The 20,266-nt window shown below is 38.1% G+C and overlaps 1 protein-coding gene across 10 annotated transcripts in view; it reads left to right on the plus strand.

Moving 5' to 3' along the window:
- Window positions 1-20,266, plus strand: part of LOC126379995 (circadian locomoter output cycles protein kaput) — a 25,789-nt gene continuing 5,523 nt past the window's right edge. For 2 of the 10 annotated variants that reach the window (XM_050029043.1, XM_050029046.1), the window contains exons 1-13: window positions 83-231; window positions 353-489; window positions 1,173-1,321; window positions 1,611-1,792; window positions 2,122-2,239; window positions 6,627-6,722; window positions 8,543-8,606; window positions 9,516-9,757; window positions 11,303-11,450; window positions 14,498-14,687; window positions 16,664-16,843; window positions 18,735-18,944; window positions 19,743-19,877. In XM_050029043.1, coding sequence (XP_049885000.1) covers window positions 452-489; window positions 1,173-1,321; window positions 1,611-1,792; window positions 2,122-2,239; window positions 6,627-6,722; window positions 8,543-8,606; window positions 9,516-9,757; window positions 11,303-11,450; window positions 14,498-14,687; window positions 16,664-16,843; window positions 18,735-18,944; window positions 19,743-19,877 — 1,752 coding nt within the window. In that variant the 5' untranslated portion in view covers window positions 83-231; window positions 353-451. The other 8 variants (XM_050029044.1, XM_050029049.1, XM_050029050.1 and 5 more) reach the window with 8 other exon arrangements.

Raw genomic sequence — 20,266 nt, forward strand, 5'->3', positions numbered from 1 at the left:
ATCTCTATAGTTTTCCAGAGCAAGCAACATTTTGGTCGAGCTATTTTTGTTGATTCGTTTTCCCGAATTTGACGCTGTACGTCGTAGTTTCCTTATATATTCATGTTTTACTATTTAAATGAATAAATATAATGTTTTTGGGATGTATTAGGACCTTATAATAAGGTGTAACAGGGTAATAGTGTATGGTCTTACGCAGTGGTTATTACACGGTGCTGATTTTCCATCTAGGTACAGACTTTGAACACAGTGGATGACTGATCCCTTTTATAAATTTAATATTGGGGGAATAAGCTTTTTCATTTTATTAAGTGTTTGATGGTGTTTTAAGAACCGTACTTGTATATTGTAGTTGGAAAGTCATCGCGTTTACACGGAGCTCCCTGTATTGGTGCAATGTGTTGAAGTCACAATTTGATCAGACACCAGCTTTTTAGTGCCCGTTTCCACCATGGACGACGATGGGGATGATAAAGATGACACAAAGAGGTTGGTAACCACTCCTAAATATTTACTGCTTTGCATGACATTTAGCTACTTACTGTGCAACTGCAACAATTCCAATATGATAAATAAAAGGCTGTAAATATTATGTATTAGTATTACATTGTCATCATCTTATTGAAATACGTAATATTGATGGATTGTAGATTTGCCTTTGACGCAATCTATCTACAATCTATACATAACATAAATAGCCTATTATTATATTCCACTGCTAAGTACAGGCCTCCCAATTAGCTGGAGGGTATGTGGAGCAGCCTCCACAGTGGGTTGGTGGAGATGTTTGGACTAGTAATAATATATAATATGCCTGTCAAAGCATGGAATCATCTTAGTTTTATGGGCAATCATTTAAATCAAGCTTGCAATGTCCTTATCACACAAAGGACATTCTTATAAGTGATTTCCACAATAGGGAATCAAATCTGGACTTCCAGATCATAAGCCCACTAGACCATGCATGGTGTAAATCTATAATAAGTTATGTCCAAAGAAAACTTCTGCTTCAATTTGCTGTGGTTTATACAATATTTAATATATATTGTAAAAACAGGATGATAGATTTATTTGTATTTTAGGTTTGATTATAATTAGTTAGTTTTCATTAATGTCATTAGTAGTGTGAATCATATTTAGACCATTAAATACTAATAAGTTGTTATTTACAGGAGAACTCGTAACTTGAGTGAAAAGAAGCGGAGAGATCAGTTCAATATGCTTGTTAATGAGCTTAGTTCTATGTTATCCACCAATAATAGGAAAATGGACAAGTCTACTGTCCTCAAATCTGCTATCTCATTTCTTAAAAATCATAATGGTGAGTAAAATTGTTTATAGTTATATACAATGTTTATTCGGCATACCTACTAAATGTAAAATAAGTAATAGGAAGTACCTGCTACTACAAAGGGGCCGTCCATTAATCATGTGATGTTTTTTTTGCCATAAAAACCAAAAGACTGACAAAAACGAACTGATTTGATGTATTTTCAGATGATTAGGTAAATATACTCCTTATAAGACTAATACTAAAAAAGGTAACATTGCCCTTAGTAATAGTAATGTGAAAATTATAGCAACATTACTATGATTCTACATTGTTTCAGAAGTCACAGTCCGATCTCGAGCGCATGACGTTCAAGAGGATTGGAAACCTGCATTTCTGTCGAATGAAGAATTTACTTACTTAGTACTTGAGGCACTAGAGGGATTTGTGATGGTATTTTCTGCTAATGGAAGGATTCACTATGTATCTGAAAGCATCACGTCAATCCTTGGACATAATCCGGTACATATCTGTTTATTTTCTGACGTTTAGTCCTATGTTTTTAATTCTGTATTATTATATGTATTTTTCAACTTCAGCCTTAATGATACTGTATAGTATCAATTAATGTGATGCTCATAGCAGACCACTGGCTGAATTTTTCAATTCTATTGCATTGTAGGTTGGCCCTGTCCCTAACTGTCCTATTTGTATTAACATATTAACAGATATAGTAACAATTATATCATTGGTTGTTCTTATAATTTATGTTTTGGATAGTTTATTTAAAAATGTTTTGTTAACTGAACCTCTTAATTTTGACAACTATTTTAATTCCCATATATTTTCAGGCTGATATAGTGAATAAAACTATATTTGAACTCACATCAGACGAAGACAGACCCAATTTGTACAGCCTTCTACAGAATCCTGGGTCTTCTGTGGACCCTTTACAGACATTAATCAAAGGTAATTCGGTTTCTACAACTACTTAAATTATAGCACAGACATTTAACTTTAGTTGATTAATTTTGTTAAATGTACAGTTGATTTTACATTTGCGAATTTTCTTATTTATTTGAATAACATTGAAACCTTTTTGACAAAAACTTTAATAACAAACTTGAATAATTTTCTTATGAAACGCGAGCCACGCGACTTTGGAATATGAAGTACTTTGCAGCAATATTGCGAAAAGAGGTAATTTATGTATATGAAAATCAATTGACTTGCAAAAGACAAAAAAACATATCTTGAAACAAACTCGAATATGGATTGATGGATTATGATGGAATTTTCTGTGTGTGAGTGTGTGGGACATAGGAGTTTTTCTGATATTAATGTATGGTTTGCTATTAAAACATTGGTTCAGATTTACAATTAGACTACGTAGGCGGCACTTATCATAGCATGCCCGGGAAGACCCGAGGATTTTGTAAAAACCGACAAAGGGTGTCCTTTGTAATATGATGGACCAGTATATGGCCGATGGTCAGATCACCTGTTACCAAAGGGTTTATCACATCCATCTTACCCCTGCCTTGTAGTTCACCCACCCCATGGGCGTGATTTTATGATTATGTACTTACATACATACTTTCACACAATCACATACATAGTTTGTATGGATTTTCTATAACTTAAAAATTATTTAACTGATTTTGATATCAACATCAGTAAAACATCGCTTTTTCATTTGTTTCTTGAGTGGAACAGCATGATGGAGTATGGTGGATATTCCCTCCAGTTGATTGAGGGGAGGCCTGTGCCCAGCTGTGGGACATAGGCTGTTTACGAGTTTTTCTGATATTAATGTATGGTTTGCTATTAAAACATCTGTGCCGTCTGTAATTTTAATTATAACCCAGATTTTTTGATTAAGCATTCTGGAATAGAAACAAGCACGCGCTTTACATAATTGAATTGAGGAAATAACACGTGATATTTTTTAAACGTGAACAGTTCCTCGGGAGTTTGTTCGCCATTTTTGCGTAGACTTGGTTGAATAAAAAGTTCACAAAAAACATCGTGATGGGGTGAGGTGAGGTAAGAGAGGGGTAGGTGACATATTGCGAAATTTTATACTACTTGTATTACGTGTAACTGCAAATTTTACGCTGTATAAACTGTTTGATTAGAGGTTGTTACGTGTTTTTATGTAGTAGGAAAAAAAAATTGCGAATTTGTTTATTAACCATCCAGTTGTTCATGATTAAGAACTTAACTTACTACTGTACTTATGCTTTGTGTAATATAATATAACTATCCACTCTAAAGAGTGAAAAAAGAACATAGACAAATACCTAGCTACTAATAAAAAAAAGCGAAAGTTACACTGGCTGTCTGTGAATTTTGCTATGGAGATAGTCAATAAGATAAGTCTGTACGTCTCAGAGTATGAAGTACATAGGATTCTTTTTCTGGAAATCATTTCTTATGGCGATGAAAAGGGCTTGGCAAAAAAAAGAATAAATAAGTGCCGCTCCCGATGACTACGGGGACCGAGTCGCGGGCGGAAAGCTAACTCAATATAAAGGTATGATGACGTCGATTGTAATGACGGATTTCGATGTAGGTGTCATAATCATAGACTTTCCAGGCTACGTTCACCACAAACATAGATGGCGCTGTACAGCTTTGACTTGATAACTACCTATTTTCCCATTACTCAGGTACATTATTTTAAAATACAATGTAATAGCAGAAGTATATATAAAAATTGTTCCTTGATATTTGGATCACATTATGTACCTGTTGCTACCTATACTGCTTCTCTTTATTTTGATCAGAATAATAATGGATAGAAGATGTAATTGTGCGTGGGTGTAATAAAAAGGGTCATGGTACCAAACAAAGATAAAAAGGGCATATGTCTGTAATCCATGAAATTAGAAGGTTAAACGATGGAAAATCTTTACAGCGCCATGTATATTGTTTAAGTCCCTCATTAAAGCGCGGGCGGCATACCTAGGAGGGAAGATACAGTGTATTCATACACTGAATAAACCTAATGAAAGAAGACGACACCAATTTAATATTAATAAGGGACAAATCGCTCGATTTATATTGGTATTTGAGTCAGGCATACTGTACTACACACATAAGTAATTGTTGCCCCAATTCATATGGGGTCGGTGTCAAACTGTCGCCTTCTATTGGTAAAGGGTCCAATTAATAACCATCCAATAGTACAATCACAACTGCAACATTTGCAAAATGTGACGACAATACATAGTACCTACCTATAATAAAAATAACGTTTTGTAAAACCATACTGCGTAGGAACTTATAGGTAGGTATGTTGTTATTGAATAAATTTGTCAACGCTGTGAATAATTGCATAAATGGACCGCAATTGTTATACTATGACATAGTCATCAATGAACCTTCAAGGAGTGCTCTCTAGAATTTTATACGTATTTTCTTAGGTAATATTGAAAACACTGCGTTACTTGTACTTACTTGCTCTGTGGTTGTATTGTCTTTTGATGGCCATGAACATGCTGACGTACACTCTGGTGCCTTATTTTTTAATCGTTCGCCTTCAAGTTACGTTCGAAAATATTTCACGTATCACATCAGAACTTGTCTTGCAAGGTGAGATAGGTACCCTGAACAAGTAAATACAAGTAACCACACGAGTATACAGGGTGTTAGTGACGTCGTAACGAAAACTTTGATGGATGATTGAGACCATGATTCTGAGATGATATGAAGTGGAATTTTCCGTCGCAAAAGTATGGAACAGAAAATAATTAAAAGAAAAACAAAAATTTTCATGAATTTTCCGACTAAAAATTCCACTTTATATCAACTCAGAATCATGTTCTGAATCATCCCCCTCAGTATTCGTTACGGTGTCACTAACACCCATACCTACTTGTATGGGTACAGTATGTACTTGTGCGGGGTGTAAGTGACATCGTAACGAATACTGAGGGGGATGAAACAGCTGATTATTCTGAGTTAATATCAAGTGGAATTTTTGATCGCAAAAGTATAGAATTGAAAATATTTAAAAAAAAACTTAAAAAAAATCATGAATTTTGCGACGGAAAATTCCACTTGATATCAACTCAGAATCATGGTGTGAATCATCCCCCTCAGTATTTGTTACGATGTCACTAACACCCTGTATAGGGTGTAAGTGACATCAAAACGAAAACTTTGAGGGATGATTCAGGCCATGATTCTGAGTTGCTATCGAGTGGAATTTTCCGTCAGAAAAGTATGGAACGGAAATTAATTTAAAAAATTAAAAACGCACAGTTAAAATTTTCATGAATTCCCTCTGCATATTTTCGCACGCGAGTTGAATGAATGTAACAAGTTGTAGTAGGTAACATTGGAACCTTGTACATCACAGTGGGTATCAAACTATGATCATTATAGTACCTAACTACCTATATTGAGTTTTGGCCGTTTCACGTTTTATATATTATTATCACGTTGTATTATATATGTAAAAGACATCGAGATTTCATGACCTATTTATAGAAAGTTCCTACTTGTTTGGAATAATTTTATTTGTGTGTATTTAGGTTTTCACGTCGCTCATAATTATTAACTGTAGCTTTGTCACACATTGCCATTATCGAACACGTGCATGTGTGTGTGTGTGTGTATGTGACGTCTGATGCCCATACTATTGAACACCGAAAAATACTAATATTTATAATATTTATATAACATTAACGATGATAATACCAGGATTACTGTAACCATTTTGACTAAAATTAGTATCTCGGTGTATAGAATAATACCAGCGGCTGAGCTGGTTTTACCTCACCCCCTCGGTCTTACTTTAGTCTTCAACCGTACGGGCGGGCGCACACCCAGATGCGCGTGTACGATAACGTCAATGTGTAGTGTTTGTGTAAAACGAGGTTTTTTGTATGAAGTGTCTGGGGTGTGGTGTATGAGCCTTTATTTAAATGTGCGTCATTTGCAATACGCCTTTATCATATAATTTGCGAATGTACCACTATTATTTTTTAACAAAATGTATGAAGAATTGAGTATTTCAAGTGCTCATATCTTTTTTTCTCCAACTCAATTTAATTATGCTGTCTTACTTAAAGATGGTGGCAAATATCAACATAGTTCGTGGGTATGGGTCCCGTATAGCATTACCCCTTGTTCTGTGATACGTACTGTATGCGAATAAAGTGTAGTAAATATTCAATGTAACATTACATTTTGTAACAGGATAAAAATATGATTCAATAAAGTGCACTCACGATAACTTCCATAATCGAATATATTCCTTACTGTCCGCGTGATTGAGTGACAGAGCGGGAGTAACAAGATAATAGTTCAGGGTGGCTGGATCATTAAATGAGATGGCACATTACAGACAACGAGATCCGGTTCCAGTGTCACTTGAGCCGCGGGACCCTCGACTTCAGAGATGAGGTCACATATGAACTTATTCAATTCAATGGACACTTTCGTAAGTAATTTACTACATTATATTAAACTACACAGGCTGATCACCTTATTGTCCGAAAGTAAGATGATCCGTGCTTCGGAAGGCACGTTAAGCCGTTGGTCCCGGTTACTACTTACTGATGTAAGTAAGTAGTCGTTACATGAGTCATGCCAGAGACCTATGGCGGCTCAATAGTAACCCTAACACCAGGGTTGATGAGGTTGGTAATCCACTTCACAACCCACACGAGAGAACTATAGTATGTATTATATCAACCTTTTTTAAGATCATTGATTATAATAGGTTTGTCACGGACCCTGTTACTAGAACAGAAACTAATGAAAGACGAAAGAGTTTTAAAATTGGTTTATAAGTAGGCATATCTACATAAATAGCCTATCTGTATATGTGGATTTGCTTAGATTTGTGTAGGTACTGTGGTTAGAGCCTCGATATGGATGTTTCGACGAATTTAAGTAAATAAGAGTGGTCGTAAGTATTTGGTCGACAGTTATTTTTATGTCACCATGACTGTTTGAAAATAAACTTTGTATGGTTTCACAAAAGTTTGTGGCAAAAAAATATTCATTATAATAACGGCCTCCGTGGTCTAGTGGCTGACCGTTGAGCTCAAGATCCGAAGCTGCCGGGTTCGAATCCCGGTGGGGACATTTCACGAAAATAACTTTGTGAGCTCTGGTTTGGTTAGGAATTTGCAGACTGATCAACCGGTTGTCCGAAGGCAAGATGATCCGTGCTTAAGAGGGCACGTTTAGCCGTTGGTCCCATTCACGACTTATGTAATTAACGTACTCGTTACATGAGTCATGTCAGGGGCCTTTGGCGGGTCAATAAAATCCCTGACACCAGGGTTGATGAGGTTGGTAATCTACCTTATAACCCACACGATAGAAGACGAAGAATGACGATTCAAAGTGTAACTACATATATTGTTACCAACTGAATACGATATTTTTGAGTTTGAGTTTACAGTTGTACGCTAGGAAATTTCGTCTCGTAAATTCATTTTCACTCACGTTTTGTGAATACATTTCTGGACAAAAATAGAAGTTTGTGTAAAAAAATGTGATGGCTGGCGATCTAAAGCGATCGCAGGTTCGAATCGTTCGAGCAGATATGGTCGAACTTCTCGACTATTACTTGTAAATATTTAGCATAGACGTTAACAGCCTGTGTTACATACAACTACTGGGCATAGGGTTTACCCAGGGTTTAGGGCAGCGAATGGAGAGCAGACCATAATGTACGTATGTTTATACGTATTGCTATACATTTTTCTAAACGGACACAAGAAACGTGTAGGATTTTGATGCCGACAGTACTCGTGCAGATTCTTAGTTTTTGTATGCATTCAACCTGGTGACTTTTGCCCCATTCTTTTCTTTTCAATTACTCATAGAAGGTTACAGTGCGATACAAAAGGGGTATGCGTCACTCATAACTAACTATTGTCGAGAAATTGCCCCGCAAACTTGTATACGAACACAAAAAAAGAAACTCCTTGGCCTTTTTTGCCTAGGTATACTTTGAAACTTATTCTTGTTGTTTTCCAGTTTTCCACAGCAGCTTTATAAATTCAAACTGACCCTCATTATTTTTGTTTCCATTTATGGAAAGTTCTAGAACAACAAAAAAGTGTACGCGTGACTTCAAGTTAGGTTGGAGCAACGGTACCCTAGCAAACTAAAACAAACAGCAAAGGCTTGGCATAAAAATAGAGTTCAAGTTCTTGACAATCGATGCAAATACTTATAATCAGAAAAGACATTAGCTGAGCCGGACAAAACACAGAGTAGTCTAAACGAATATGTTGTTGACAGGAACAAACTTGGAACAAATGGACAACGATGACTTGACTGCATATCAACACGAGCCAGACTCAAGGTAGGTAGTTTTATTTATTTTTAGACTTTTTGTTTTACTAGGAGCACATATGGTATATTATGGTGAGTATCTGGAGTATGCTCTAAACCCGAGAATGTCAACCACTGGGAAGTATTTGACTAGGATGTTTATACTTATTGTAAATAATATAATTAAGCAGTGATATGATAACTGACTAAGGCTTGGAGTCCACTAATTGAAACACTTCAACCAGGGATCAGGGATGTTTCGGATATGGGCACAGATACGGATATTGGAATAATATTTTACCGGTTTCGGATTTGGATATGAAAGCATTTGTTTCAGATTGTTACAGGTATTACATTTTAAGTTAGTATAAACTATAACAGCCTCCGTGGTCTAGAGGTTAGAGCGTTAGGCTCACGAACTGGAGGTCCGGGTTCGATTCCCGATGAGGACATTATCGAAAGCACTTTGTGAGACTGTCCTTTGTTTAGTAAAGACATAGGTCTGAATCACCTGATTGTCCAAAGTCCGCAGTATACTCCGTACTCCTTCCGGTTGATAGAGGGGAGGCTTGTGCCCAGCAATGGGACGTATATAGGCTGTTTATGTTCTTATAAACTATAAAAGTTGAGTAAACCATACGACGCGTTGTCATTGTGGCTGGGCAAAAACATCATAACGTGCTCGTTACGCGCTGTTAGATTCCGCACATATCCGGAATTTCCGATAACTTTATTTTTTATTTCGGCTATCCGATGGGATACGGATATTCATAACATGGTTGGTTTTAACTAACCATTAGAATATTATTTATATATCACGTGTCACTGTGATATGTTCAAAATACGTCTCGTTTGGAGATTATACATCTCCGCAGTGTGGTGGAGCTCGGGTCTTAGTACTGGTACGAGGACAGGCAATGGATGAGCATTTTATTTTCAGCAGGATATTGTGCGTGTGTACGGGCCGGTTGGTGACGCCGCAGCTGATCCGCGATGTCTCGCTGGTGGATTCCAACCGTAGCGAGTTCACTTCGCGCCACAGCCTCGAGTGGAAGTTCCTCTTCCTCGACCACCGCGCGCCGCCCATCATCGGCTACCTGCCCTTCGAAGTCCTTGGCACTTCGGGCTACGACTATTACCACTTTGACGACCTGGAAAAAGTCGTCACCTGCCATGAAGCATGTGAGTGATTATTATTATTCAATAAATCAATAATTCTTTAACACCATATTATTATAACAGTTAAAACAGACAACATAATCACATTACGCGGCTTTATTACAAAAAGCAATTGACAGATTCGTAACGTAATATAGCATCACGCCTGTATCCCCAAAGTAGTACGCAGAGGTATATAGTGTACTATACAGGGTGTTAGTGTCATCGTAACGAAAACTTTGAGGGATGATTCAGACCATGATTCCGAGTTAATATCTAGTGGAATTTTCCATCGCAATAGTATGGAGCAGAAAATAATAATAAAAAAATGGTATCATCTCGGACTCATGGTCTGAACCATCCCGCTCACTGAAAAGAAAGAAAATAAAAAATTGTTATAAACGTCCGTGTGAAGCTAGACAAAGTCCCTGGCCCATGCCAGGGGAAAAATAGCGGTACATACAAAAAAAAAACATCCCGGTCAGTATTCGTTACGGTGTCACTAACACGGGGTCTTTACCTACTTTTATGGCTAGCTGTATGTACTTGTACGGGCTGTACGTGACATTGTAATGAGTATTTGCATGAAAATCAATCTGTGACGTCATAGAAACCGTGACACAATGTCGCACTTATTATTACATTTTTCTTTATTAAAATTCATAAATAATTTAAATAGAAAAAAGAAAACGTTTTTTGTCACCTTTAGATCTGCCTTTCTTTAGTATCATATCAGAATTTTATAATTTATCTTTGACCTGGGCAACTACCCAATTGTAGCATAGAACAAAAATAGATAAGTAATAAGGTAGAGGAATAGGCTTGTATAGAATATAATCTAGATTTTGAATAACAGTTATTGTTATAAAGATTCGTGTGAGATATTTCGTCATTTTCAAATCGTTGTATCGTTAAATAAATACCTTGGAAAATTCCGAATTATGTTCCGAAATTGAATAATTAAATAAAATATGGCTTTTTAATGTTATAATTATATGTCATGTCAGATGATGTTACTAAAGAAAAATAAAATGTTACTACAGTATAACCCGCTTTAAATGCAACACTGACATTATTTATTACTTACATAAAAACAGCTGGGTTTGGTCGGAGTAAACCGCGATTGTGTAAGTTTTGCAAGAGACATTGTTGGTAGGTAGGTACGCTCTTAGATGGCTGCCGCTGCATATCTTGTTAATAAAAGTACGCAATTACTTCACGTGACATAATTTTCAAATCTTCGTATATTAAATGGTTGAATCTTCACATTCGAATAAGGTGTATTACGCATGATGAGTTCAAATTAAAAAAAAAAAACTTTCAAGTACTTTACTTTTCGTCGTAATTACTATGTCAATGTTTTTAGAATGGAGATAGAAATAATAAAGTAATTTTATTTTTTAAAATAATTAAAAATGACGATAACGTTGTTCTTTAGACTCGAGACTGATCTGGTATGTAGTAGTTAAGGAGTTATTACAACTCATTAAAAGAGTGATATAAATTGATTTCGCTTTCTTCTAAAAATTTGAATGTGCCTGGCACTGAAACATTATTTTTATCTGGCAGTGATGCAGAAAGGAGAACTAACCTCCTGCTACTACCGATTCCTCACAAAGGGCCAGCAGTGGATCTGGCTGCAGACTCGGTTCTACATAACATACCACCAGTGGAATTCGAAGCCGGAGTTTGTTGTGTGCACACATCGCGTTGTCAGGTAAGGGTTAATTGTTATAAAATCTTCCAGATTATAGACAGAAGCAGCTCTGTAACTGAAGAATGCAGTTAGTATAGAATCGCTTGAACACGTTCACAATGAGTGGTTGATTCTGGTGAACTAGACTAACAAATATCGCACCGCACCTATCCCCGCGCTTCATTGTAACGACCTCCGTTGTTGAGCGTTGGGCTCACGATCCGGAGGTCCTGGGTTCGATTCCCGGTGGGGACATATCCACAAAAAATACTTTGTGGTTCCTTAGTTTAGTTAGGACATTACAGGCTGATCACCTGATTGTCCGAAAGTAAAATGATCAGTTCCGTGCTTCGGAATGCATGTTAAGCCGTTGGTCCCGGTTACTTCTTACTGATGTAAGTACGTAGTCGTTACATGAGTCATGTCAGGGGCATTTGGCTGCTCAATAGTAACCCTGACACCAGGGATGATGAGGTTGGTACTCCACCTCACAACCCACACGATAGAAGAGGATTGTAAAAAGTCCCTGACGAATACAATGAACGGGATTCGGGCAACTACACGTGGGATCCCACCCTTATGAGATCGACCAGCACATATAAAGCGTTTCGCTTCCTCCTTCCTAATACGAACGGCTATAGTTTGGATGTCTGCTCTGTTTGGATGTCATAGGCAAGAGTGAATGTGCAGTTAGCACGCCCCATCCTCGATTATTTACTTACGATTATTGTCAAATGCTTACTTAACCAACCATTAAAAAAGAAAACATTTCTTTGGAAAGATTAAAATTATAAATTCTTTTCTTTTCGTTTCTTTAGAGCCACGTAACAAACTTGGCGAAGTTCGTTTTTTGCAAACAAGATTTCAATTGTCATTGAATCCAATGTTTAGCAGCACTGGTATATGCTGAAACGAAGTTGAACGAACGAATCCTCCAAGTTGCAATAATGAAATGTATCTAGATTGAGCATCCATAATGCATTATGCATTATCATCTGGTTCTTAAGTGCATTTTCCACTAACATAGTTGTCTCGACCAATATAGACGGCGATACGGCTCACCACCTATCAAGTTAGTCTAAGAGAAAGCTCGGTAATGCGTGGTTACTTAGTTCATCTTGCAATGATTGTACGACTAGGCCCATTGAAAATATGGACGTGATCTTGCGTTATGTTGTATGGTACGATTATATATGAATATGCCAAACGTTGAGGAGCTTGGTGGCGCAGCGGTAAACGCGCTCGGTCTGCGATTGTTGAAATTAAGCAACTTTCGCAAAGGCCGGTCATAGGAAGGGTGACCACAAAAAAAAAGTTTTCATCTCGAGCTCCTCCGTGCTTCGGAAGGCACGTTAAGCCGTTGGTCCCGGCTGCATTAGCAGTCGTTAATAACCATCAATCCGCACTGGGCCCGCGTGATGGTTTAAGGCCCGGATCGGAAGGCCCGTGCCCCAGCAGTGGGGACGTTAATGGGCTGATGATGATGATGATGCCAAACGTATATTGCCGCTTCGTTGCAACGTCCGAGTTAAATAACGACGACATGTCACAGCACTCAGTATGAATTTGACAGTCTGTTGCGACGCCGCAGCGGAGCAGCAATGCTCGTGTGGAATCTCACTTATACAAGGTAAAATTCAACAATTCAACGACTGCCTGACGCACTTGCAATCGTACTGAAGCATTTAGGTGCATAATGCATTACTTTAGTACTGAATTAAAAGAAATATACAAGTTACCAAGTCGGTACAGTATAAACGTCCCGTTTTTCTCGTAATGTTGAATGGTAAATACGAGGATTACGACATTAAAAAAGAGGTTTATGTGTATGTACGTACTTAAGTACATTAACCCTCCTAACTTGTACACTACTTATCATCATCATCATCATTGGCCTTATACGTCTGTTTCAGACGATTTATGACGTCATTGCCTCGAAGAAATGCACTTTACTGCACTACTTATCAGAATTTAACAAATGAGGTGTTACTATAAACGTCTTGCTTGTCCGCTGGTTATTAACTATGTGACGTCACAATAAATTCAGTGTGACATCCTATACATACTACCATTTTACCCGCGATTTTTTCTGTATTTCTTGATAATTACGTTTAATTGATATCGTAACATCTCAGATACCATCCGAAAAGATTTCTTTTCCAAAATTTACCTAAATACATAATGCAAACACATTGTCTCAAAAAATAAGACCCCAAAATAATATTATAATAAAATTAGTTAAAGAACTAAAAGCCAAGAGAATCACTATTTATATACTCATTAAAATAAATGTTTATGTTATGTCTATTTATTTCTGATATATCTACATTAATTTATAGTATAACATTGTTATACTAAGCTACTATAACATATTGTGTGCTATAACCTACAAACAATAAACATTTAAACAATAACATTTGTGTAAAAAATCAAATGTATTCTTGTTTCATACATTTTCTTCTATTCTATTCTGAAGTAATAAAATATATTTTCACCAAAAACACATAAGTATGAATTATAACTGCTGTTTAGCGCTGAAGCGCAAGTGACGCTGCAGGAGTTTTTTAACGAATCTTTTAGATACTGATTATTGTAAATGTACGCATTTTTTTTTAACTTAATCTGTATTATTTTATTCTTGGTTTTCTGTTTTCATTGTGTATAATTTTAAATAGTTGTTGTATTGTCCTGTTTGCACTTTCCTCTACTTTTAAGACCTCTGTAAAAATATCAGGAATGCATTAAATATCTTATCTTAATGGCAGAACACGTGACCTGTTTCTCAGTATTGCCAGTGCGTGTTTTACAATAAGATTCCCATTGACATTCAGAATTTGCCTTTCAACTGTTTTGAGAGTAGTTAAACAAAAACTTTCCAAATAAGTTATTATAAAGCCGGCTATACAGGTTGTGAGAAACTGCAGTAGTTTTAGGCGGATGAGACGTTCGTTATGTAAAATTGATGATTCAAAGTGTAACTATGTTACCTACTGAATAAAGATATTTTTGAATTTGCGTTAAATTCGTTTTCCTTACAGTAGGTATATTAATGAGTTATATAATTTCAGTTACGCGGATATTTTGAAAGGCACTAAACAAGAGGGAGTGGAGCCAGAGCCGGTGAACGAGGCGGAAGTCACGCGCGGAGTGGTGAAAGAGCAACCCGCTGAGGAAGCCATAGTCGCCGCCATGTCGCCATCTTACATGTCCGAGGCAAGCGAGGCTTTCGCAACCACCTCTTACCAACCCCTGTCACAGGTACGTAGAAATACCAAACTTAATACAACACCCCAACTTTCATCATCATCACCACACGTGATTACGTGGCATCGTCATGTAATATTTACTTTATATCTCTCTTTTGCTCTTGTGCTGAATAACATATTTAGGTATATATTGGTGCTAATTCCTGTAAACACCATCTAATTTTATTTTAAGTTATATCTGTCATTTTATTATCCGCCGAAAATGAAAGGGACGGGTAATCGACAAGCATAAAATTTATGGAACACACGTCACAAATCTAAAACAACCGTCTAAAAATTTTACATTGGTCAATAACCCGACGGAAATATGTTGACAGTACACGTCAAACGGTTTGCATACCAGCGACTACCTTTTTGATTCGCCCGGGGTATTCATTAATTTACTCATTCTTCCTAAAATTAAGAGCTGTCAATCATCCGTCCCTCTCCTTTTCGGCAGATAAGAAAATGACAGGCATAACTAGTAAAATTAGGAGGTGTCTGCAGGAATCGGTGCCATTTTGTTATAAAACGTGTGTATTTTAAACAACCAATCTCCATCACATTACAAAGTCATTGGCATTAAAAGTTTTGCAGAAACTTTATCGAAGTTTATTTATACAGGATTTTAGTGACATGGTAACGAATACTTAGGGGGATGATTCAGCTCATCATTCTGAGTTATTTATTTTTTGTTTTTTTTTTTAAATTATTTTCTATTCTATACTTTTGCGATAGAAAATTCCACTTGATATTAACTCAGAATAATGAACCGAATTATCCCCCTCAGTATTCGTTACGATGTCACTTACAAGTTACACCTCGTACAAGTACGAACAGAGTACGAACAAGTAGCCATACTAGTACGTGCATATGGGTGTTAGCGACACCGTAGCGAATTCTGAGGGGGATGATTCAGACCATGATTCTGAGTTGATATCAAGTAGAATTTCTTAAAGTAACTTTCATACAAAAATGTGGTTTCTTAATTATTTTCAGTGCCATACATTTGCGACGGAAAATTCCACTTGATATCAACTCAGAACCATCTCTTAGACCCTGTACACTCACCGTAGCATAACCGCAAGAGGTTCTGGCGCTGTGTTGGTTTTCGTTACGATGTCACTAACACCCTGTATATACATGACGCTTTTGAACTAATAATAATTCCACGTGAAGCGAACAGGAAAAATGACGAATGTTTCCAATTTTAGTAATATTTGTTTCCAAATTAGCTGCACACTTTTCAAACTTTTTTTTATACGGGTTCTTTTGGTGTGATGTGGGACGATTTGAAGTCACGAACTCACACATACTAACTGGCAGCGGTTAGACGAAACTTTCGAGTTTAATTTTAACTTAAACTGGGCAGCTGGGCAGTGTTACTTAGTCAGACTATTAACACGTTCCATGTTTCATCTGTTATTTTCCAAAATGGCGGACTGTTAAGTATACCATCGAGCTTCGATGCTTCTTGAGAGTCTCACACTCACGCTTCGTCACTAGTGTCATCACTATTTAGGCGCAACATTTTTCATAGAGAATTAAAAATAAAAAAGTATTCAAAATACTTTTTCCAAGTACTATAGTACTCCTCGTACTTACAACCTTGGTCGAGCAGGCGCCATAGTCCCCCATATGCCCCAATATCCCGGTCCACTAACCCCCAACCCAATAGCCCAGCTCCCTTTGTTTCCATAATCTGCAATAGTCCTACACGAACGTGGGATTGTCTTTGGGTGCACTCCCATAGTGCATACAGGGATAATCGCCGGTTAGTGTCACATAACATTTAGATTAAATTGACACGCACGCCTGTCATAGTCCGGGACTAGATAGGCCCGAGATATGGAAATGACATATACAAATAACAGTAAATAATAATACAATATTTATTTATTTCTATTTACATATTTTCTTAATACAACACGAAGAGCGATTGTATGAAAAAATTTTTAAAATTTGAAGTTCGTTCGACGATATTTGCAGCCGCCGTCAGTGAAGTCAGCGTCCGTGGCCAGCACGGCGGGCACGGTGGCCACGACGGGCACGACGGCCACGCCCGGCGCCTCTTGGCCGCGCACGCCGCAGGTGCGCTACGCCCCCGGCTCCGACACCGCCTCCATGTCTGGAGAGTCGCGCTCCTCGGCGCGGAACAGCTCGCGGGACGTAAGTATTCAACTACAGTCGCAGTCGCAATCTTAACATCAAAAAATATGTCGCTTACTTCCCTACCCTCTACTTCCGCCAGTACAGTATATCTACAATCTACGACGAGTGAGTGAAAGAGACAGTATACAATAATTTTCACACCGGGGCCTACAACTTTCGCTTAAAGGGGGCGAAAAGCAGCGGCGGTTAGGGTAGCAGGACGAGATCGTTCTCAAGCTGCTCACTTTCGCTCTATAAAGCTCGCCCATTGCGACACAAGCTGTGCACTCGCTCGCTAGCAGTAAGCTTATCGTAGTGTAGAAGAGAAGCCGCGTAGACAAGGTCAAAGGCCTTAGAGAATAAGAATAAAATAAGAGCAATCCACAAAAGCTAATTATAGCAGCTTACTAATTTGCCTTCTCTATAACCTAGTTTAAGATGTACAGATGGTCAGTGAAAGAAGTAACCCAGCTTGTTCTATCGGTTGTTGTAAGTTAAAGATACCTGCTACTCTATTTTCGATGTTTTTTTTTTTATAAATGTACTGAACTTGATACAGTAGGTTGATCGGTTGGTATTTTTTGTAAAGCAGTGTAATGTTTGAGAGACTAAAGTTTTGTGGTAACGTTCACGAATATGAAATACTGGCATATAAATATGTCATTAAAGTGGGAGCAATACAGGCCTTCCTATTTTAAGAACTTCGGTACTAATACTATCTTCACCGGGACTCGGAAAGATTCACACGATTTTAAGGACATTAGGGTAGTCTCCAACTAGTCAAATAAGTTGATTTTTACTAAACGTCAACACACAAAATTACTATGGAATTTGTATGAAAAAGCAACCTGTGACAAAACATCGCACTTATTATTACATGTTTGTTTATTAAAATTCATAAATAAGTTAAATAGAAAAAAGAAAAAGTTTTTTGTCACCTTTAGATCTGTCTTTATTTAGTAATCAGAATGTCATAATTCATTTGACCTAGGAAACTACCCATTTGTAACCCACAGTTGTTGGTTGAATATATAGAGCTTTGTATAAATCTGTGCATATACATAGTCGTTACATTATCTTGATTGCTTTGTTTGTTACCTTTCCAGTCTGAGACTCAGACTTGTTCTCCATGTTCTATCCTGTGACATACCTTGCTGAGCTGTTCTTAGCGATTTATTGGTCTGTTTTGGAATAATTATGTATTTCTTGTTAGAATATCGTCCCTGACTTTGTTTTTAACCTTTGATGGGTTTGCTCTTGGCCCCAGACTTGCCCGAAGGCATTGACGAGGCCTAAAATGGAGCGAGCTCGCCCAGAAGGTGCGTTTTCACTCTGGCCTTGAAAGCACCCGGGTTATATGCATTGGGAAATACAGAAGACGGCAGAGAATTCTAGTCCTTAGCAGTGCGCAAAATGAAGTACGATGCGAAGCGCTTTGTGCGAATAGTTGGGATATCCACCAAATAGGGATGGAACCCGGCCGTACGTCTGGAAGTCCGAAGATAAAAGAGGGATGGTGGAATGAGCTTGTGTAGATCGCGGGCACATTCCCCGAAGTGCAGTCTGTACAATACCGACATACCGACATCCTGATGTTTCGTTTCCCTAACCTTTCTATTATACTCCTCTTACTACTTGCATTCTTCGTTTAATCAATAATAAGTAATGTATTTCTCGATAATCGATATTGTTCTTGAGTCTTATTTTATGCTTGCTATAGCTATATGGTTATGTAACATTTTCATTGCGCATTTCGTTCTTTTAAGAATTAATCGCAGCTAAAACCCACTTATACCATTACTTTAAACTTTACATTTGCATCATTTTTGATAGTCATTATGAAACAAGCAATCATTGGAATTGGAACGAAGTGGTTTTTTGCTACACATGAGTTTATTTTGTCCAATAGCTGAATCCGACGGCGGCCTCTTACGGCCACACGTACGGATCAAGCGATGGTAGCATGATGATGTACCCGCAGACGCCCAAGGGGCAGGACCCGGCGCTGGTGCCGCAGCACGGGATCGGGGCGCAGTACCTGGAGCCGGCGCCGTACGTGAGTGTGCCGGGGGTGCTGCCGCTGCCGGTGCTCGTCTCACCGGACCAGGCGCAATTGCAGGTGAATTTCGCCGTGCCACTAACCCCGGCATCGGTCGCGTTTTTGTATCAGTGCTTGTCGTACGTAAACACACGAATACTAGTATATACTAGAACAACATACTCGGAAGTTTGGGATTGTTCCTGCAACGGTCCTATTGCGAAAATAAAGGTAGTCAAATAATTTAATTTATTGCGTAGAAATGGAAGATGTATGTTCCGTTAAATTTAGTTTGTTTAATGTGAGAGCAGGAGAGAAATAAACATATCAGGAAAGTTAATTGTTCTCACACCTGGGTAATAAAGCGCTTTAAAGCGTATATGAATGTCTGACTCCTGAAGGAGTGTTGAGGGCCTAGACAAGTTGCAAACGTTACGCTTCGTATAATCGGTGACGTATAACCCGCCTGATTTAAATAAACGTCAAATACGTTCGTCATTTCATGTCAAGTGACAGACAGTGCGTCTTTATTTGTGCGAGTTATGCTAGCGAGTAGCGAAATTGGAGCGCTTGCAACGTGACTAGACCCCTGATGCTTCCAGTTTTTATAAAACATATGCTGTTTTATTATATGAACTATTTGACTTGCAATATGTTTATACTATGGCAGTATGAGGTGAACACTTTAATGGTGCAGTGATTCCTCACGGACGTCAGTCACTGGCCCAATAAAAATGTCACTGATGCCAATCCGCCGTCAAGTCATGGCTGACTCGGTACTTAATTAACCCGTGCAATATATTTTAAACTCAGTCCACTGACGTCAGTGTAAAGCATTGATAGTGTGTAGTATGTTGTGTACGATGTGATGCGATTTAGTGGCCGTGGCAGGAGCAGCTGCAGCGCAAGCGCGAGGAGCTGCAGCAGATGATCGTGCGGCAACAGGAAGAACTGCGGCAGGTCAAGGAGCAGCTACTGCTCGCGCGCTTCGGCATGCTGCAGCCGCTCATCAATGTAAATATATTTTGACATTCGTTACTATGTAAAAATAATACTACGTATAGAACGGTAACTCCCCGCCCCCCACCAATTCATATCGGGCGCCGACCTCACCCCCTCTGGGTCTTACTTTATTTTTAAATGGCTGTAAGCCGCGTAGTCAAAATTCACCTTTGGATAGTTTTAAACCCGTAGTTAAGGGCACAGTCTCCGAATGTAGAATTCGGAATTTGAATATTTTCACCCGTCTCGGGGAGCACCCCCGCTGACGTCACTATATCTGATGTTGCTCTACTTTACTACTCCAAACATTCGACAATGAAAGAAGGAAAAGTAGACTTATTGCTCGCGAATTAGACTCTGGAATTGAATGTAGGTAGGTACTTACAATTATGTTTTGCCCT

This window comes from Pectinophora gossypiella, chromosome Z (genome assembly GCF_024362695.1).
Source record: "Pectinophora gossypiella chromosome Z, ilPecGoss1.1, whole genome shotgun sequence".
NCBI lineage: Eukaryota > Metazoa > Arthropoda > Insecta > Lepidoptera > Gelechiidae > Pectinophora > Pectinophora gossypiella.